Below are 16851 nucleotides of genomic sequence, written 5' to 3' on the forward strand. Positions count from 1 at the left end.
AGAGAAGAGACAGTCCGGCGGTAGAGCCACTAGGCCATACAGATGGACCGGACACAGTAAGGTGGCAAAGAGCAGGAAGCACGGACGACACCAGGAGTTGACCAGAGCCACAGGCATGGCTCCACTGACTGCGATGAATAAAACCGTGACTCCACGCACGTCCTCTTCGTCCTGGTAGGCTGGACCCCAGTCCTCTGAGAGCATGAAGAACAGGACTGGTGGCCCTGACGAGGGCATGCCGCTGCTCTGAACCTCCCGGATACGCATGAGAAAGAACTCTACCCTCTCTGCTGGTTGCAGTACACACCGCCCCACGCCCACTCCACATCTGATTGCTCTCAATAGTTCTCGAGTACTCTTCAGGCTAAAGCAGTCTACTTTTATTTTCATTTTTTTACTGTTTAATTAAAAAGACAATGGAGCACAGGAAAAACTAAAACAAAAAATGTTCCTACTGCCCCAACACAAGTGTTCTCATTTTATCCAAAGCTCTAGTTTTTGTGCCTTTCCTAGTTGTGCTTGGCTGACAAAAATACTCCTTTTCTTCATCATGGCAACAATTGCCCATTTTTCCACGGAGCTTTCAGGACTGACCTTCACAGCTCTATGCTACTTGTCTCTGTAGATGCACCATGTTTCCTAAGCTTCTCCCATGCTGTTAAATTGATGACATCAACAATCATTATTACATGAATATATCTATTAACATTGTTATTAAAATTCATCGTGTACCTGTTAATAGATTCCTAGGAGCAAAAGGACTAGACCAAAGGACACCAACGAGGCTATGCCTTCTCCCTACATAAAAACTTTCCAAAAGGGTGAACTATGAAGTAGCTCCTGGATCCTGCCAGCAGGGCGGTGCGGGATGAAGGAGGCAGAGTGGGAGACAGATTCGGAGATTTAAAATAGCAACAGGGTAGCTTGAACTTGAGTCTTGATTCCCTGCCAATGCCATTCTTCCCACATGTTTGAGTACAAGGTATATTTTCTGATTATTAATCACATCAACATTTCTCTGTCCGGTGATGTCTCTGAGATCTTAGGACCGTTAGTTGTGAATACCCTCTCCATACAGAAAGGACGTTGCTTCCTAAAGGCGATTTCATTCACAAATTCGTATTTTGATCACCCTCGTCTGCAAATGCAGTACAAAGGGATTCAGAAAAGTCCAGACAGGTTTTAATCCTGACTGGGAGTTCCAACTGAAGCACCTCTTCCAAAGAAGTGCGCCTTTCGTTCTACAAGTCTGAGATTTTATGCTACAACCTATTTCTTCCTGTTTCCCACCCCCAGGGAGCTTTTAGAAATGTGTAAAATTATGCAATGCTGTCTGGTAACTGCTCACTGCTCACACTAACTAAAGGGAAGACTATCTTTGAGAAAGAACAGCATCTGTGAAAACCAAAGTTAAATATCTACAAACTCATCCAGGAGAATAACTGCTCCTGCCCCCATTCCCAAAGAGGTGGGGGAGGGGCTTGCGCATGCCCAGTGCCCGACGTGCCCTTCAGTAGGGTAGGGCTTGTTTGGTTCTCACCGTATAGACAACAGCAAATTTGAGATTGAAAGCAAATATTTGATGTGATTTGTCCAACGACAAACATCTCAGAGACTGAGCAGTAGAGATTTGAACCCAGGTCTCTCCAAAACCCTTGAACATTAAATACTGTTCTTTCTTTTTTTCTGTCTGTCCATCTCTCTTTTTACTTAGGAGGGAGGCTCAAAGGATTTCTATTTGATTGTTAACTGCATTCATCAACCCAGACTTAAAGAAATGAGAAGGCTTTCTTCTCCACAAGACAAGAATGGAGGAGATATGGCTCAGAGGCTCTAGAGACACTGGAAAAACCAGAGCTGTCTGGCTGGGGAGGGGTTGAGATGAGTGGGTGGCAAGGGAGGGACAGGAGCCCCATTCTGCACCCCTCTGCTAGCCCAGGTGCAACCATCTCTCCCACTTCCCATGTGGAAAAAGACAACACAGCCCCAAGCCCTTACCCAAAGCACAAGTCATCTGAGGCCCCAGAAGTATGCTAATTCAGGTGGTCATTAAAATTAAATAGAAATTTAGATGTCAGTTCCTTGGTCTTACCAGACACACGTTAGGTACTCGCCACCCATGTGCAGCTCAGAGCTACCACACTGGAAAGCACAGACAAAGACCATCTCCATCACCAGGCAGTTCTCTGAAAGGAAGGAAAGACCTCCGCAGGGATTCTCACACACCCCTCTCCTCTCTGCAGGCTCGCAGTGTTGTCTCAAAGCAAATGCTCTGAGATCAGCTATGCAGTGGCCAGTTTACTAGCTACCTCATCCAGCTACACCTTCCACTCCTCTATGAAATGGGATAATACCTAGCAGAGAGAGAGAACACCTTAAGAGCTGCTGCTCTTGCCCTCCTATTTCTTCTATTAAGGCCTGAAGATTAAAAAATAACCTTTATGAACTCCATCTGCAGGTCTATGGTCACTGATAGGATTATTCTCCCCTTTCTGCATGGCCTCCAGCAAGGACAACCTCCCTCCCTCTTTTGTTCACCTATCACACAGATAGTACCCATTCCCTCACGGTCATCTTGGTGACTCAACAGAAGCTGGGCACTGTACCAGGCACCCACATGCTCAGCCTCTCAGGACACCGCCACCAGGTAATGGTAATGGCTCCAACAGCCCCGAGTCACAAATAGAGAGACTGAGCCTCAGAAACAGGAAGTGATTTGCCCCAAGTCCAGGCAGACAGAGCAAGAGAAGGACCTGAAGCTGCTGCTCTCACTGGCTCTCAGCTGGTGCTCAGTGTTCAGAACCCCAAGCAAGGGGGACTCATCCTGGCCGGGGCTTCACCCCCAAGAGGGAGGAGGCCAGCTCTCCTGCAGGGCTGGGCCTAGAGGGCTCGCCACCTACTGAAGGGGCTACACAAGTACAGCAACACCTAGAGCGCCCTCCCCTTTCCCTGCGTCCTGTCACTCGCCTCCAGAATCCCCAGACTCCCTAGAACTACAGGACACACATGGGACAGGCTCGGTGCCTGAGTGCTAACTATGCCACTATGGTTCCAAGAGAACCCACATACCACCGAAGGACCCCGAAAGGCTGAGATCTGGAGAGGGCCAAGTAGTCCTAATAGGAATGAAGAGTCTTCCAGGGGACCAGCCACCCCAACCCCGATACTCGTGAGCTGAGCGGCTGCCCTGCCCAGGCCCCACCAAACCTGAACTTTTACCCTCAACCCAACTCAACCCTCCCCAGTTAGGCACTGCTTGTGCTTGTCTGTAGTTTGAAATCAGAGATGGACCCACATCGGTTCATAAACTGGTCACTGACCCTAACAGAACAAACAGGCTCACTATGCACCAGCAGAAGAACCAAGGTGGGTGGGGGATGCAATACAGGCATGTCAGATTAAAGGTGCTGTGGGAAAGATCAGACCAGGACACCAGAACAGCCAGAAGACGGTGCTCCTGAGATAGCTGGCACTGGCCTTGCTGGGGGAGGCACCCTGGGCCCAGAGCCCAGAGAGGCAGGTAGGAAGTGAGGAGGGAGGAGAAAAAAGAGGAAGGGCGGACCATCCAGGTGTGGGTACACTAGCAGGTCAAAAGCTGACTGATGAGCAACTGAGCACAGCTGGAGCAGCGGGGGAGAGAGGACACCTGAGCCACAGACTGGAGCATAATGTGCTTGGCTGATTCTGTCTAGACTCTCTTGATTACAAGTAACAGAAAAGCCAGCTCAAAAGGGCCTCATCCAGAAAAGAAGCCACTGGCTCACTTAACTGAGAAGTTCGGGCAGGGCTCGCCTTGGGCCAGTCAGGCCATGGTGACTTAATCCTCCCTCAACTCCCTGGGCTGGTCTCACTCCTGGGCAGGTTGTCCCCAGGCAGGAGACCCTAGCAGCAACCTGCTCATATCCTCTCCCATTCATGTCTCCACACCAGCAAAGTGCTAAAACTTTCACAGGCTCTGACTGGGTCATAGGCCTATCCTCAAACCACTGGCCAGGAAGATGCAGCCCTGTGATTGGCTAGTTCCCAGTCACTAATCATCCAATAGGCATGGACCAGAGGGTAAGGACAGGAACTGGCAGCTAGAGGGGCTGCCCACTACGGGGCCTGTGAACTGTTAGCTGCCATGTATGTCGATACCCAGGGCACTTCAGGATTGGGGCCACATTCCATTCTCAAGAGCCTTCCGAAGCAGCATATGTACATCCTCCTGAGAAAATGAAGGCTGAAAACCTGACCTCATCCAAGGCTGCAGAAAAAAAAAAAAGATTCCAGTTTAGTCCTGTCTAATGACAAAGCCCAAGTTTTCCACCCAAAGACTGTCTTCTCCACTATATGCTACCTCAAGAACTCAGACTTTACCCAGCCAGCCACACAGCCCCAACAGAGGGGATGAAATGTCTGTGTTTTGGGACATCCACTCTTCAGCTGGTGTGGAGAGGAGAGCAGGAGGCCGACCAGCTGCTAAGCAGCTGCACTAGACCTCCCTGGAGATCCCATTTTGCAGGAAGGGGGCTGCCACAGGAGGGGGACCCCAGGACAACTCTGAGGTTGCCTGCAGAGTGGTGGCACCACCAACCACCACAGAGTAGCATACCAAGGGCAGGAGGAAAGAAGGTGCCTCCACTCTAGAATGGGCTGCTTGCACATCCAGGACAACAGTCAGCTGGAGAGAGAGGGTTCAGGTGCTGCTGGAAGCCATGGCTCTAAGAGTACCTGGGAAAAGCCTGAAAGGCAGACAGGGCCTTGGTAGTGCTAGGCAAAGCCAAAACACTCAGGGATAAGGAGGCCCCATGGGCATAGAGTTTGGAGAGAATGGAATGGCCAACACAGCAAGGTGCAAGGGGAACGGTGGACGATGGGAACCGATCAGTGTTAGGCCTCAGGCCTCGCTCACTCCTGCAGAGGTGCACTTAGCACTAACCCTATAGTGGGGAACTGAAGATAGCACGATGACCCAGGAAGACAGCCTGGAGTGACAAACAAAAGTACATTCTTGGGCCCAGGGTCAGCTCATCTCACAAAGCAGATGATGCCACTTCCTATTTCCCAATTTGGGGGAGCCCACCTCCCAACAGATAGAAAACCATGTTCACTGTAATCCTAACAAGAGTGTCATCCCCAGGGCGACAAGCAGGTGCCCACTCCCCTCTAAGTGGAGCTGACAGGCAGGTTCACCAGAAACCCTAAGTCAGTCCCACCCCCGACCAGTGTCCTTACCATTTCTGTCCTGCCACATGGGAGAATGACAGCAGGCTGGGGGGCACCTATTGTTTTTGTCTGAACCGCAGACCCTGCTTCTACATGCTCCTCCCTGACTTCCTGTGGACACTGCCATTTTCTTACAAGGCCCCCTTCACCCTCAAACCAAGCCAGAGTGATTCTCCAGTTTTTAAACTGGAAGCGAGAGAGCAAATCCCCTCTTCTTCAATGGCCTACCTGTCAAGAGGTCAAACTTGAGCTGCTGCATTTCCCACCACGTGGAAGAAGTCTGTCCATAAGACAGAGAGACACACATGGGCTCACAAACACCACTCTGACTCAGTGATGCGGTGAGGGAGGTTACAAGCAAAGGAAGGACAAGCTCACATAACACCTGGGAGGGTGATGTTTCTGCCCTTTGGTGAGAAGTTAAGTTCCTGCATTCAGTGGCAGCACTGCCTTGTCACCAACCTTCAAACTGAGAATTGTAAATGCTTGAGAAGCTCCTCTAAAATAGAAGTGAAAGTGAAATATCCATTCACAAACCTTTCCTCCCATGGTCACACCAAAAACCTAACATGTGGCCCACTTCTGTCACTGCTAGGCTACCAGCATCCAGCAAGGCGGGGGGGGGGTGGGGAGCAGACATCACCAACTTCGGGTTGGTGGTTGGGGGTGGTTCCCCCCCCTACCACCACAAAGGGAAGGAAAAATGGAGAAGGCCGTGAAAGATCATCTGACCCTACCCTTCTCAGTTAACCTAAGGGGAAGAAGCCAGGCCCGGAAGTGCAGGTAGCAGTTTCCGGTTACCCAGGTTAACCAAGGGCAGAGGAAATGGGCAGGACAATCAGCTCTGAACAGACCATCCAGTGCCCATCCATTCCTCTGAGCCAAGAGGACAGAAGTGTGGAGAACTCAACTCTCGCCTGTTCATCGGGGCTGCTTCCGAGCTACAGGAGGGCTGTGTGAATCTGGGCCTCTGGACTGCACCATGTGCCCCTGCCTGGGCTGGGTGCAGCACCAGGAGAGATGACGGGGACTGGGGAACAAGCAGCACTTGTTGGCAGGCTCTCCAAGACTCCCAAAGTGCTCCTCAGCCCAGGATGGGATCAGAAACTGCACCCCAGCACTGGCGCTAACACAAGGTAACAGCAAAGTACCCAAGTGTGACTACAGGCAAATCAGGGTCTGCGGGTACAACCAGGAGTGGGTACTCAGAACCCCGTGCTGTGACCTCATAACATCCAAATCATTCCATTGCTTACTCCAGACCTTACATTTTAGTAACACCCATTTTTGTATCTGGACCCAAGTCTCCCAGGCCAGCACCATGCCCAACTATTTGATGGTATTATCACATCAAAGAGATGATTAAACTGGCATGCATTCAGGGGCATTGTCAGATTGCCCCCCACCCCATTACCCCCTCCCACCAACAGGACCCTGATGTTTCCTGGAGGAACCCCCTCTATTCTGGGCCGGTATGGGTAGAACTACACCATGCCCAGATTTAGGGGTGCACCAATCAACACTAATTCCATCAAAGGCCAGAGAAGGCACCAGGAAATGTCTGCTGAAACTTCTGGAAAAGCATCACCTTCTCTTCCTTCCCCTGGATGATGGTCAAAGAAGGCGAATCCCCAACTGGGGGAGCTGGGAGGAAGACACCCCACTGTGTGAAGGGAGCACTACAAAAGAGATGGAGCAAAGCCAGGTCCTCACCTGAGAACAGACTCACCTCTGAGCCTCTGAGTGGCACAAGCCAATCAGCCCTTTTGCATTTACATTCCTGTCATAAGCACAATACGACCCTCCCTCTAGGGTTGGCTGGCCAAAAGAATTAGTAGAAGTAGAAGACAAGTGCTCTGCTGGCATCTATCTAACTGAACACCTGAAGGAAATAATGTGAAACAATTAGCGAAAAGGGTACACTGTTCCTACTGTATACCCTACACATCGGTGTCGCTCATCCACAGACAACACTAAAAAGTCAGCTTGCCAACTGTTTGCCTGGCACACCTGCAAGATGCACGGGGTAAATAAAGTTGGAAAGCGTCTACCTGAAGTGGATTCCAGAAGGGCTGGCCTTAAAAAGAGAAGGGCAGTTAGCTACCTTCGCAATCACCTGGGGAAAGAGAACGTGGCCACGGTCCCATACTCCAACCTGAGCTGAGCCAGGGACCTGATGGCAAGAGGGGTCAAGAGAGCTAACAGAACTGGGGGGGAGGAGGACAAGAAGAACCCAGCCCCCAGGTGTGCAAGGAGAGCTGTGGCCAGCTTGGTGGATCAGGTGGCTACCCAGAACCAAGTGTGACCAGAGGTGTGGGTAGGGGATGGAGCCGAAGTACAAGTATGGGCAGGGCAATGGGGCTCCCAGTGCCTGGAAGAGGGCTGCCAGGCCGCCTGCTGAGCTCTCAGTGTGAGCCGTAGTCACATATACATGAGTCTTCCGTGAGAGGACCACAGAACCACTACTACCACGCCCACCACAGAGTCAAGGCTGGCCACAGCCAGCCACCTATGAAATCACTCTGCACACCGTGGACAGGTGACTGGCATCTCCACAGCAGTCATGAGCTGACCCATCACAGGATATAGCCTGGAAGAAGCATCACCCACTTTCTGGCCCTGATGAAACCCAGGGGAGAGGGGTGTCCAGGAAGGGTCTGGTTTGTCATGGGACCAGAGAGTCCCAAGGCAGCACTCGAACAGTATCTCCAGGGTCCACAGACAGTCAGGGACCTAAGATTAAGAGTCAACTTTTCTCTGTCAGGGGTGAAAAATGCCAGCCAAGAGACAGGAAAAAAACACCTCACACCTTTCCCTCAGCCAGTTCAAGAGAAAGCACAAAGCATTTCAGGTACAACTTTCCTCCCAGCCTAGCATAAAAACATACCACAGACAAATCCAGCATGAGGATCCAGACTCAGGCAAGAGGGTGGAATGCCTACCTTGTACCTACTATGCTCTCTGAGGTGACATGGGAGGTGGCAGCAGATGGGTGAGGCCTGGTGGGGGGTGAGAAGAGGAGGATTCCCAATCCCAGTGTGATCCCTTCTAGCTGTGTGTCTACTAAGCCTCAGTTTATGCACCAGTACCTCCTTCCCTGTGTTGCTGTACATACTAAATGTTTTGAATTTGTGAGAAGCACTGAAAAGTACCAGCCCCTAGTACCTGCTCGGTAAGTGCTGACAGCCAGCTCCCAAGATCAGCCCTTTTCACGGGAAGATCAACAAGCTTCTGAGCACCGGCTTGCTATGTAAGTCCTAGAAACATGGGGATTAACTCATGCTCCACTACCAAGGAGCTTGCAATCCCAAGGAAAATGTAATCAACAAGACCTGTTATCAGCAGGAATGTAGGGTTTTTAAGTTATGTAGAGTGCCTGAGGGCAACTGTCTGGGATGAAAGCAGGAAAGGTTTCTGGAAAAGGAGAGCAGTAGGGATGACAGTAGGCCACAAATGTGAGTTGCAGAGGGTCCCATCCTAGGTGTCACACACAAACAAGGATGGTTAGCTTGCAGATTTAAGTGGGGGCTGTTTTGATGATAAGACACAACTTCATTTCAAAGCATGACTAGATTAGGAGTAGCTTCTTTCCTTGAATTTTCGCAAAAAAGCCAGCTAAGAAAAGTACACTGTCATTATGTGGAAGCTCCTGAGTATTTCTGATCATAGAAATGGATCCTGACAGGCAAAAAGGTTAGGAGCCAAGGCTAGAAGATTCCAAAGGGAGAAAGGTTGTGGGAACTTCGAACGAAATGGAAACACGAAACTTAACACTTAAAAACACTTTGTATTTATGAGGTTAAACCTCCGAAGACACAGTGGAGTCCAAATTCCCTGCTGGGCACTGCTTATGTGGGAGGCAGGAGACTGTCATTAAGCCCACTACTTTTGAGCCTACCAGCGCCGGGTATAGGCCCATAGTGTCCTCTGCAACACTAGAGAGGTCATTAATCTCTACTCTCCCCTAAAATGAAGACGGAGCATCTACCTCTAGGACTAATTCAGAGAACAAACCAGTATGCAAAGTGTTCCACACTGTACCTGGCACATAGTAGGTGCTCTGTAGGCTGCGGCTGTCCATTTTACAGCCTCCAGTGGATAGAGACAGGAAACCTCACTGCAGTCCCAGGAGCATTCAAAGGCTTTTCAGCCCCACCTGCCTGGCAGTGGCACATCACCTGATGTGACCCTTCTCCTTTTTTAGTGGGCTCCTCACACAATCACAGAACCTCCAGGAACTCATGGGCAGGAGTCTGGGGGTCCAGATGGAAGGCCCAGGCATGTCTGCACATCCACTTGGCACAGTGGTTCTGGACTGTCTCAAGCCAGCTCTGACAATAATCAAGAGCTCCCCCAAGTGCAGCAGGGCCTACCTCCCAGGACCTCCTTCCCCTTCTAGGTTTGCCTCAGAAAGCCACACAGAGCAAACCTAACCCCAGGGTGAAAAAGCTCTTCAACTACTTGAAAGCAGACCCCAGGCCCTTCACAGAGCCTGACGCTTGCCCTCTTCCCATCCCACTGCTGAGAAGGCAAACTATTCAAGGATTTGCCAGCCATCCCTCCAAATTGTTTCCCTTGGGTCAGAGACGAACCAAGAACAGACTTCCTGCATCTGACTCTAAAACTTATCATTCTGAAAACTCAAATTATGAAGTGTTCTAGAAGTCATTTCATGCTCCTCAAAATTCTGAACTACCTCTGAATAAGACAAGCGAAGAACTGTTCCATTTAGACCTAAGAGCTGTAGCCCTGTAAGACCACCCCTGCCCACCCCCAAGCTCTACCCCACCCCAGACTGCCCATGTGCACATTCTCTTCCTGTTCCAGGTCCCTCGAGGGCAGGGGCTGGGCACCTCCAGGTCTGAACCCCCCACAGCCAAAACCATAAGCAATTGCTAGAAATGTTTATTCAACTGCTGAGCCACCTTTTTTAGTTTTACCAGATTTCTCCATGAACAGTGTGTATCAGTTGGTGACTGAGATGTTAGTGTATGGCCTCCCCAGACCTGGAATTCAGAGACCACTATTAACCTGCACATGCAGAATATTGGTATGTCTTCCTTATGCAGGAAATACCCTCTAGTTCATGGAATCCCCACGTCAATACTTGCTCAGTTCCACATGTGTGCCCTGAGAGTGAACAGGAGGAGTGTGGGCACTAGAAAGGCCAGGCTAAAAATGCACTGCCTATGCAGTCACTCGCCAGACCACAAACTCAGTCCCCCATTCCAACAACCAGCTGAGGGGTCCCAAAGGGACCAGATAGACTAAGGACAGCACAAGGGGGGAGAAAAAGGCACAACTTCTACTGACAGAGACAAAGCCCCCAGCTTCCAGAAGGCAATTTAGGGTGGGGGCTAGGCAGAGACCTGCCCAGAGAACTGCAGTCACCTAGGAATCAGACTGAGTTCTGGTTCTGGTTAAACTGGAGCTCTGTCTGAGAAGATGCTTAAACAGACACCAAAACTGAGGCACCGCTCCTTCACCTAACCCCAAGGCCGGCACCCTTGAGGTGCATGTCCTGCCACTCACAGCAACATCTTGAGCCCAGGTGACCATGGAGCCTTTTCACATCTGTATCAAGACAAAGGCCCCTTGGGCGCCTGGGTAGCTCAGTTTGAGCGACTGCCTTCGGCTCGGGTCATGATCCTGGAGTCCTGGGATCGAGTCCCACGTCGGGCTCCCTGCTCAGCGGGGAGTCTGCTTCTCCCTCTGACCCTCCCTCTTCTCATTCTCTATCTCATTCTCTCTCTCAAATAAATAAATAAAATCTTAAAAAAAAAAGACAAAGGCCCCTTCCCACAAGCTGACCTTAAACAGTCCTCCAGGCCTCTGTGACTTCCAGCCAGGACAACATTCTCTGATTACAACTAAAGCCACTTCTGAGGACCACCGGGAGACCTCTGCGAAGACAGAATGTAAAATCCACCTTCTTCTGAGGAAGAGAGTGAGTCAGAACAAGGACTTACACCTGCTTCACAAGTGACACTTGTTACCTGCCTGTCCCAAAGTCATAAAATGCCACACTGCTCTTTTCAGACATCCTGGCCACATATAAAGAACAAAGACAGGAACGTCATTGCATTTGGGCAACCAGAGTGATCAGAGAACATACACACGTTTAGATTTTTTTTTTTTTTAAGATTTTATTTATTTATTTGAGACAGAATGAGAGAGAGAGAGAGAGCACATGAGAGGGGGGAGGGTCAGAGGGAGAAGCAGGCTCCCTGCCGAGCAGGGAGCCCGATGCGGGACTCGAACCAGGGACTCCAGGATCATGACCTGAGCCGAAGGCAGTCGCTTAACCAACTGAGCCACCCAGGCGCCCCAACACACGTTTAGATTTTATATGCTCTAACATGTTGGAGAGAATTAGAACCTACAGCCTTCCTTTTTATAATTTTTAACAATCCTCCTTTTGGCAGGATCAACAGTATTTCAAGTTAACATCATAAGTGCTATAATCTTGAAGCAAAAAACAAAACTGGCATACAAGACTTATGAAAAGTTCCATTATCAGTTGGCAGTTGCCAAACCACGGTATGGTCTGGCCCAGGATTCTGTCCCTGCCAGAAACCTTAAGATGTTTCCAGGACAGGCTAATATCATCAACCTGTTAGATCTATCACAGGTAAATCTAAACCAATTTGTAATCTCATATAAACTTATGTGGGACAGAAAAGGCTCCCCGCATCTTTTCTTACCAGCTCAAGAACACTGCCTCTCGGGCCTCTTCTGAAGCCATCTCTCCACCTTTGAGGGCAGTGTAGTGACATTAAGAGTTAGAAACAGTCAGTTAAACTTTGGGTAAGTCCCTAACTTTAGGGCAGTCACCTCAAATGAAGTCAGCAGAAACAAAAGCATCTTGTCCTCTCCTGGCCACAGGAGGCACCCACTAAACAGCACCGACTGTCATCATGCTGTTGGCTTCTGCACCTGCAGGAAGGGGAGACCGGCTGCTCACTCCACCTCCCTTACAGGGCTGCTGGGGGGAAGCAGGAGACCCTGTTGACGTGCTGCAAAATCACGTAAAGTATATACCTCTGTGTCAAGTTCCGTTAGAATTTTGTTATTTTAAGAAGTTCACAGAATACACCTTGCATTAAAAGAAAAAACTTTTAAAACAATTCATGTTAGAATCTGAACCCTGGATCTGGAAGGAGCTTTATGGGTGCACATACCAGTTCCCAGTCCCACTTTGCAGACAAGGACCCTGCAGCCCAGAGAAGCTAGGCAACATCTGAATCTTCAAATTCCCAGGTGGGAAAATTATCATTCCTTGTGTGTCTCTCTGTAGAGGCCCCTTGGCCTCTGACCACCTCCCATTTGTGCCTGATGTCTGCATAACTGTGAGAAACAAAGTAGTTTCTGAAGTTTCCTGCTGGAGAGCCTGACCACTGGGAGGCCTTTATACAGACATCTTTGGCAAGTTCAAGTCCCTTTTTCCCCTCAGTGCCTTCTCTGGCCTCTCTCTGGTCTGATTGCAGAGATGCTCACCTGCTTTGAGCAAGGCCTGCCTTGTGCCATTATTCACCTTGTTATGGGGATGCAGTACCCACTCCACCGTCCGTCAGACCTATCCTCAGATGCCGGACTAACATCCGTGTCCTTCACGGTTCTAGAGAGTTCTGAATTAGAATACTCCAAGACTGAACTTCAGCACATATAAAAGTCACGGGCTTCATAGGCCCAAGAAGGATTCTAGGGTTCAGTCAGTTTAACCAGCACTTAGCACTCTAAAGCATCCAATCCTTCTGCTCTAGAGAAAAAGAAACAAACCATGCTCATGAAGCCCACATTTTGGTCAAGCCTGAATTTGGGAAGCCTGAACTTCCATGAAATAATGAGTGCCCAATACAGACAAGAACCTAATCATCTGCTGAGGAGACTGTGCTTGGGTGGACGGACTCCAATTTCTGGGCAGAAGGAAGACACAGCCCTCAACTCTATCCACCAAGATTAAGCTGGGACAAACGCACAAACTGCACTTCAGAGATTTTCAACACCCTGGCTGACATAGCCACAAGGAGAGTAAGGCTTAGATTGTTCTGAAAAAACTGTTAGCTGCTTTTTGAAAAGGAGTGTAGAAGATTTACTTTATTACTGAGTTGGCAGAAATTATTAACTCAGAGGCCTGCTGTTACAAAAATTCATATACTCTAGAGGCTCCAATTGAGAACATAGAGACAACTTTCCTCTCAAGAACTCCTTTGTCAAGGAGATGATCAGTTACTTTGTTACTTCGCTAACTTCTCAGATACTTGTGGATATTAGGTCAGCTGCCTGACATTGATTTTTCAAGCAAAAGCTAAGTTTGTTAACCATAATTGCATGCCCATAAAGGTAAGCATTACATGACACAATTCTCTGTCGCTTTTCTCAGAAGAGGTTTAATTTTAGTGTTGGCTCTTCAACACTGTCCCCATTTTTTTTTTCCATGAGCATCTTAAATATGTGTCAACTAACTATCCCAAAGTGGAGTTCACAATTGGGCAAGGTAGAGAAAAGCAGCTGTGCGCCAGCAATGCCTTCTTGGAGCTACCTCACTCTCGCCTGAGCCCAGGTCAATCCAGATAAACTGCAGAACTATGGTCGCACCACCTCTGCCAGTAACCTGTTCTGCCATGGCTCCAGTTCCTATATGGGGTTTGCCACACTCCTGTCAAAAGGTTCTTAACAATGCTCACGGATGGTTACTGGCAACGGCGGCATTTAAAGGAGGCACTTTCTTCATCGCTCATATTCAGACAGTTTCCCAATTCCATCCACCACACTTATATTAGAACTCTATGCACACCCATTAGTGATGGAGTCCCCCAAAACAAACCATATGAAATGTGAACCCCATGCCATGAAAACAACCATGGGCTTCTATGAATGTAACATATGTGCACACACTAAAATACAAAAACCTGAGATTTGTTTCCTTCTCCCTCTTCTGGCTAACCCCCCTTCCTCCTCCCCTAGGAACCCTTTAGATTACAGCCTTACACAACACTGGAACCCCTGAGGTCACTGCTCCACCTAATCTACAACATCGTGACCGCCTGTCAAAGCGACTCCTGATCCCAAAGCTCTCCTAGGTGGCATTAAGGATCAGTGCTAATATCTCAGCAACCTCTCAGATTCTCCCAAAGGCAAACAAGCACGTGGAATTCAAGAAATTATACTCTGGACAAAAGATGGAAAAGTCACCCAGGTTACATTTCTCATGTCACTTGTTTTATCCTCTAATATTTCAATCTTGGGAACCACAGCAGCACCAGTTACTGCAAAAAATTCGGAAAGGTTTTATATAGCTTGTGTCTACTCCATCCCCAAAGTCAAAACAAAAAAGTATACGTTTGTTAAAAACAGTTACCACTAAGTTAATCTTAATGGGGCCTGAAGACTAAGGATAACAGGATTACTTGTGATACAAAAATCAGAGTCTTACAAAGACCATAACTCCTCAATTTCTACCAAAATTGTACAAGCCAATGTGAGTTACTCCAGAAATACCAAGCTTAAAGCATAGTACTAAGAGTAATTAGTCAAACTCACATAAGGGAAAACAAAAACGCTACAGTGAGAGATAGCTGAGTTACCTGGCCCAAGACAATTTTTTTCTTCGATCCCAGCATATTAAAAAGTGATCTCAATGGCCACTTCCTGGTCTACCAGCAAATGCAGGGGCTCACTTCATACCTGGATGCCACAACATCTTCCTATTGCTCAACCTGCTCCTGCCACAGGGGAAAATGACCCCTACTGCCAACAATCCCTTGGAGAAAACATGAGAACACCATGAGTCTTCCCCTACACACACGAAGGGGGGCAGAGGAGATCCCTCTGCAAACAGTAGCCTAGGTGGAGGGCCATCTGAGAAAGCAACAACCTGGGGTTAACCCTGACCGTCTAGGTGACAAACCACCAAGCTGGGACGCTCAGGTAGGGGAAGGGAGAGCCGAAGGAGGGCTCTTGAAGGAACAGGAGACAAAATAATCACCTCTAATTCACACCAAAAAGCGGGGCTCTGGGTTGATCAGAGACGCAATGAGCATTTAGGCCCAAAAGGTAACAGGAAGGATCCCTCCCTCCCCAAAATCATCTACCGTCAGCAGCGATCCCAGGAGGGATCCGGCAAAGGCATGTCCACTCCCAGAACCAAGGGGGGACTCTCCACGCGCCCTGGGCACCCGGCTAAGGGCAAAGTAACCAGGGGGGTTCCCTCTGAAGCCAGGAAGGTGCTTCCAGCCGGGAGAAGAGGGAAGGAAGACTTCCCTGATCACCCAGAAGGCCGAGACACAGGCGGCACAGGCTCCCGAGTCATACCCCGGACACCAGTTGCTCCACAGCCTTTCTCCCTCCCCTCCCCCCACGCCGGGAGGACTTCCCGGGGGTCGCGAGTCCCCGGGGAAGGGCAAGGCGGGTGAGCTCCGTCAGAAGCAGCAAGGGTCGTAGAGCTGGAGCGAGAAAGAAGGGAAAGCTCTGGCCTCAGCTCCCGTCTGCTCCCTCCGCCCAGGCCGCACGGAAGCCTCGGCCTCACGTACCGAGCGCCGCCAGACTGCCCGACCTGCCCCCGGCTCGGGCCCATGGGGCGAGAGACTGGGATGGCAGCGGCCCTCGGGGGTCGGTGGGCGTCGGGCGGGTTCCCTGGAGCCCGGCGGGCGAGGGGCATTAGGGAGGGGGAGGGTCCCGGGCCCACGCGGCCTCCGTCCCGGCCCGCGCAGCGGGTACTTACGTTGCTCTGGGGGTCGATGGCCTGCAGCAGCCGGTCCCTGATCTGCTGCGGAGACGCCGGAGCCGCTGTCATTGCCTGGGCGAGGCGGGGGGGAGCGGCCGGGCCAGCGGGCGGGCGGGCTGAGGCGGGGGACGGGGGTCACTCACTCGCCGGCCTCCGGGAGCGGAGCCTCATGTTCCCCGCGGCGCCGGGGGAGGAGGGGGCGCGCGGGGTGGCGGAGAGGGGAGCCGGGGCTCGGGCCCGGGGCGCCACCGCCACCAGAGGAGGAGGAGGAGCCACCGGAGCCGCCGCCGCTGCTGCCGCCGCCTCGAGAACCAAACTCCAGTGAGCTGCCCCCGCGCGGAGCATTCTGGGTAACCCGCGCCGCACGCAGCGTCGGCGCCACGCTGAGGAGGTTGGGAGATGGGGCGGGTGGAGACGCCGGGCCTGGGCGGGGCCGCGCGCGAGCCCCGCCCCGCACCCTCACGCATGCGCGCGCATGCGCACAGGTCCACCGCCCACCCCGCCCACCCCCGGCGGAGGGAGCCGTTGGGAGGCGGTTGGGCGGGGCAACGGCCGCCGCCGGGGGCCCCGCCCCCGGCTGGGCCGTGGGGAACTGAGGTTTCCGACGGAAACGCGCGGTGCGCGCCGAGTCCTTGAACCTGGGCGCTCCAGGCGGCCGCCTCAGGGTGGGGGGCGGCGGAAGGTCTCCTCATTGGGGAGAAAAACCTTCCCCGTACCGACGGAGGTGATGGGAGTCGCGGGAGAAGCTACCAAGTTTTCCGAGCCGGGGGTCCTCAGCCCCTTGATCGCCGTTCCTGGGGGCGAGGGAGACAAGTCCATGTTGTGATAATGTGCGCGGAAGGGTCATCTCAGGGGCGCGAGGGGCCGCTCCACCCTTCCAGAAGGAGGGGGTGCAGGGCGGGGGTCTGCAGCGCTTG

At 51.1% G+C, this 16851-nt stretch overlaps 1 protein-coding gene and 1 long non-coding RNA gene across 2 annotated transcripts in view; both read right to left on the reverse strand.

The window, feature by feature from the left end:
• Nucleotides 1–16306, reverse strand: part of MED26 (mediator complex subunit 26) — a 53717-nt gene extending 37411 nt beyond the window's left edge. The window contains exon 1 of the mRNA XM_006749036.3: nt 15932–16306. Within this exon, the coding sequence (XP_006749099.1) occupies nt 15932–16003 (72 nt within the window). The 5' untranslated portion in view covers nt 16004–16306. The remainder of the gene's footprint in view (nt 1–15931) is intronic.
• LOC145720644 (uncharacterized) lies at nt 11161–15925 on the reverse strand. The gene is made up of 2 exons (XR_014143773.1): nt 14796–15925; nt 11161–14477 (listed from the first exon to the last, which is right to left on the reverse strand). It is a non-coding gene; the product is annotated as an uncharacterized LOC145720644 (long non-coding RNA).
• Nucleotides 16307–16851: the final 545 nt, after the last annotated feature.

This window comes from Leptonychotes weddellii, chromosome 1, assembly GCF_054177405.1.
Source record: "Leptonychotes weddellii isolate Sample4059 chromosome 1, ASM5417740v2, whole genome shotgun sequence".
NCBI classification, from domain to species: Eukaryota; Metazoa; Chordata; class Mammalia; order Carnivora; family Phocidae; genus Leptonychotes; species Leptonychotes weddellii.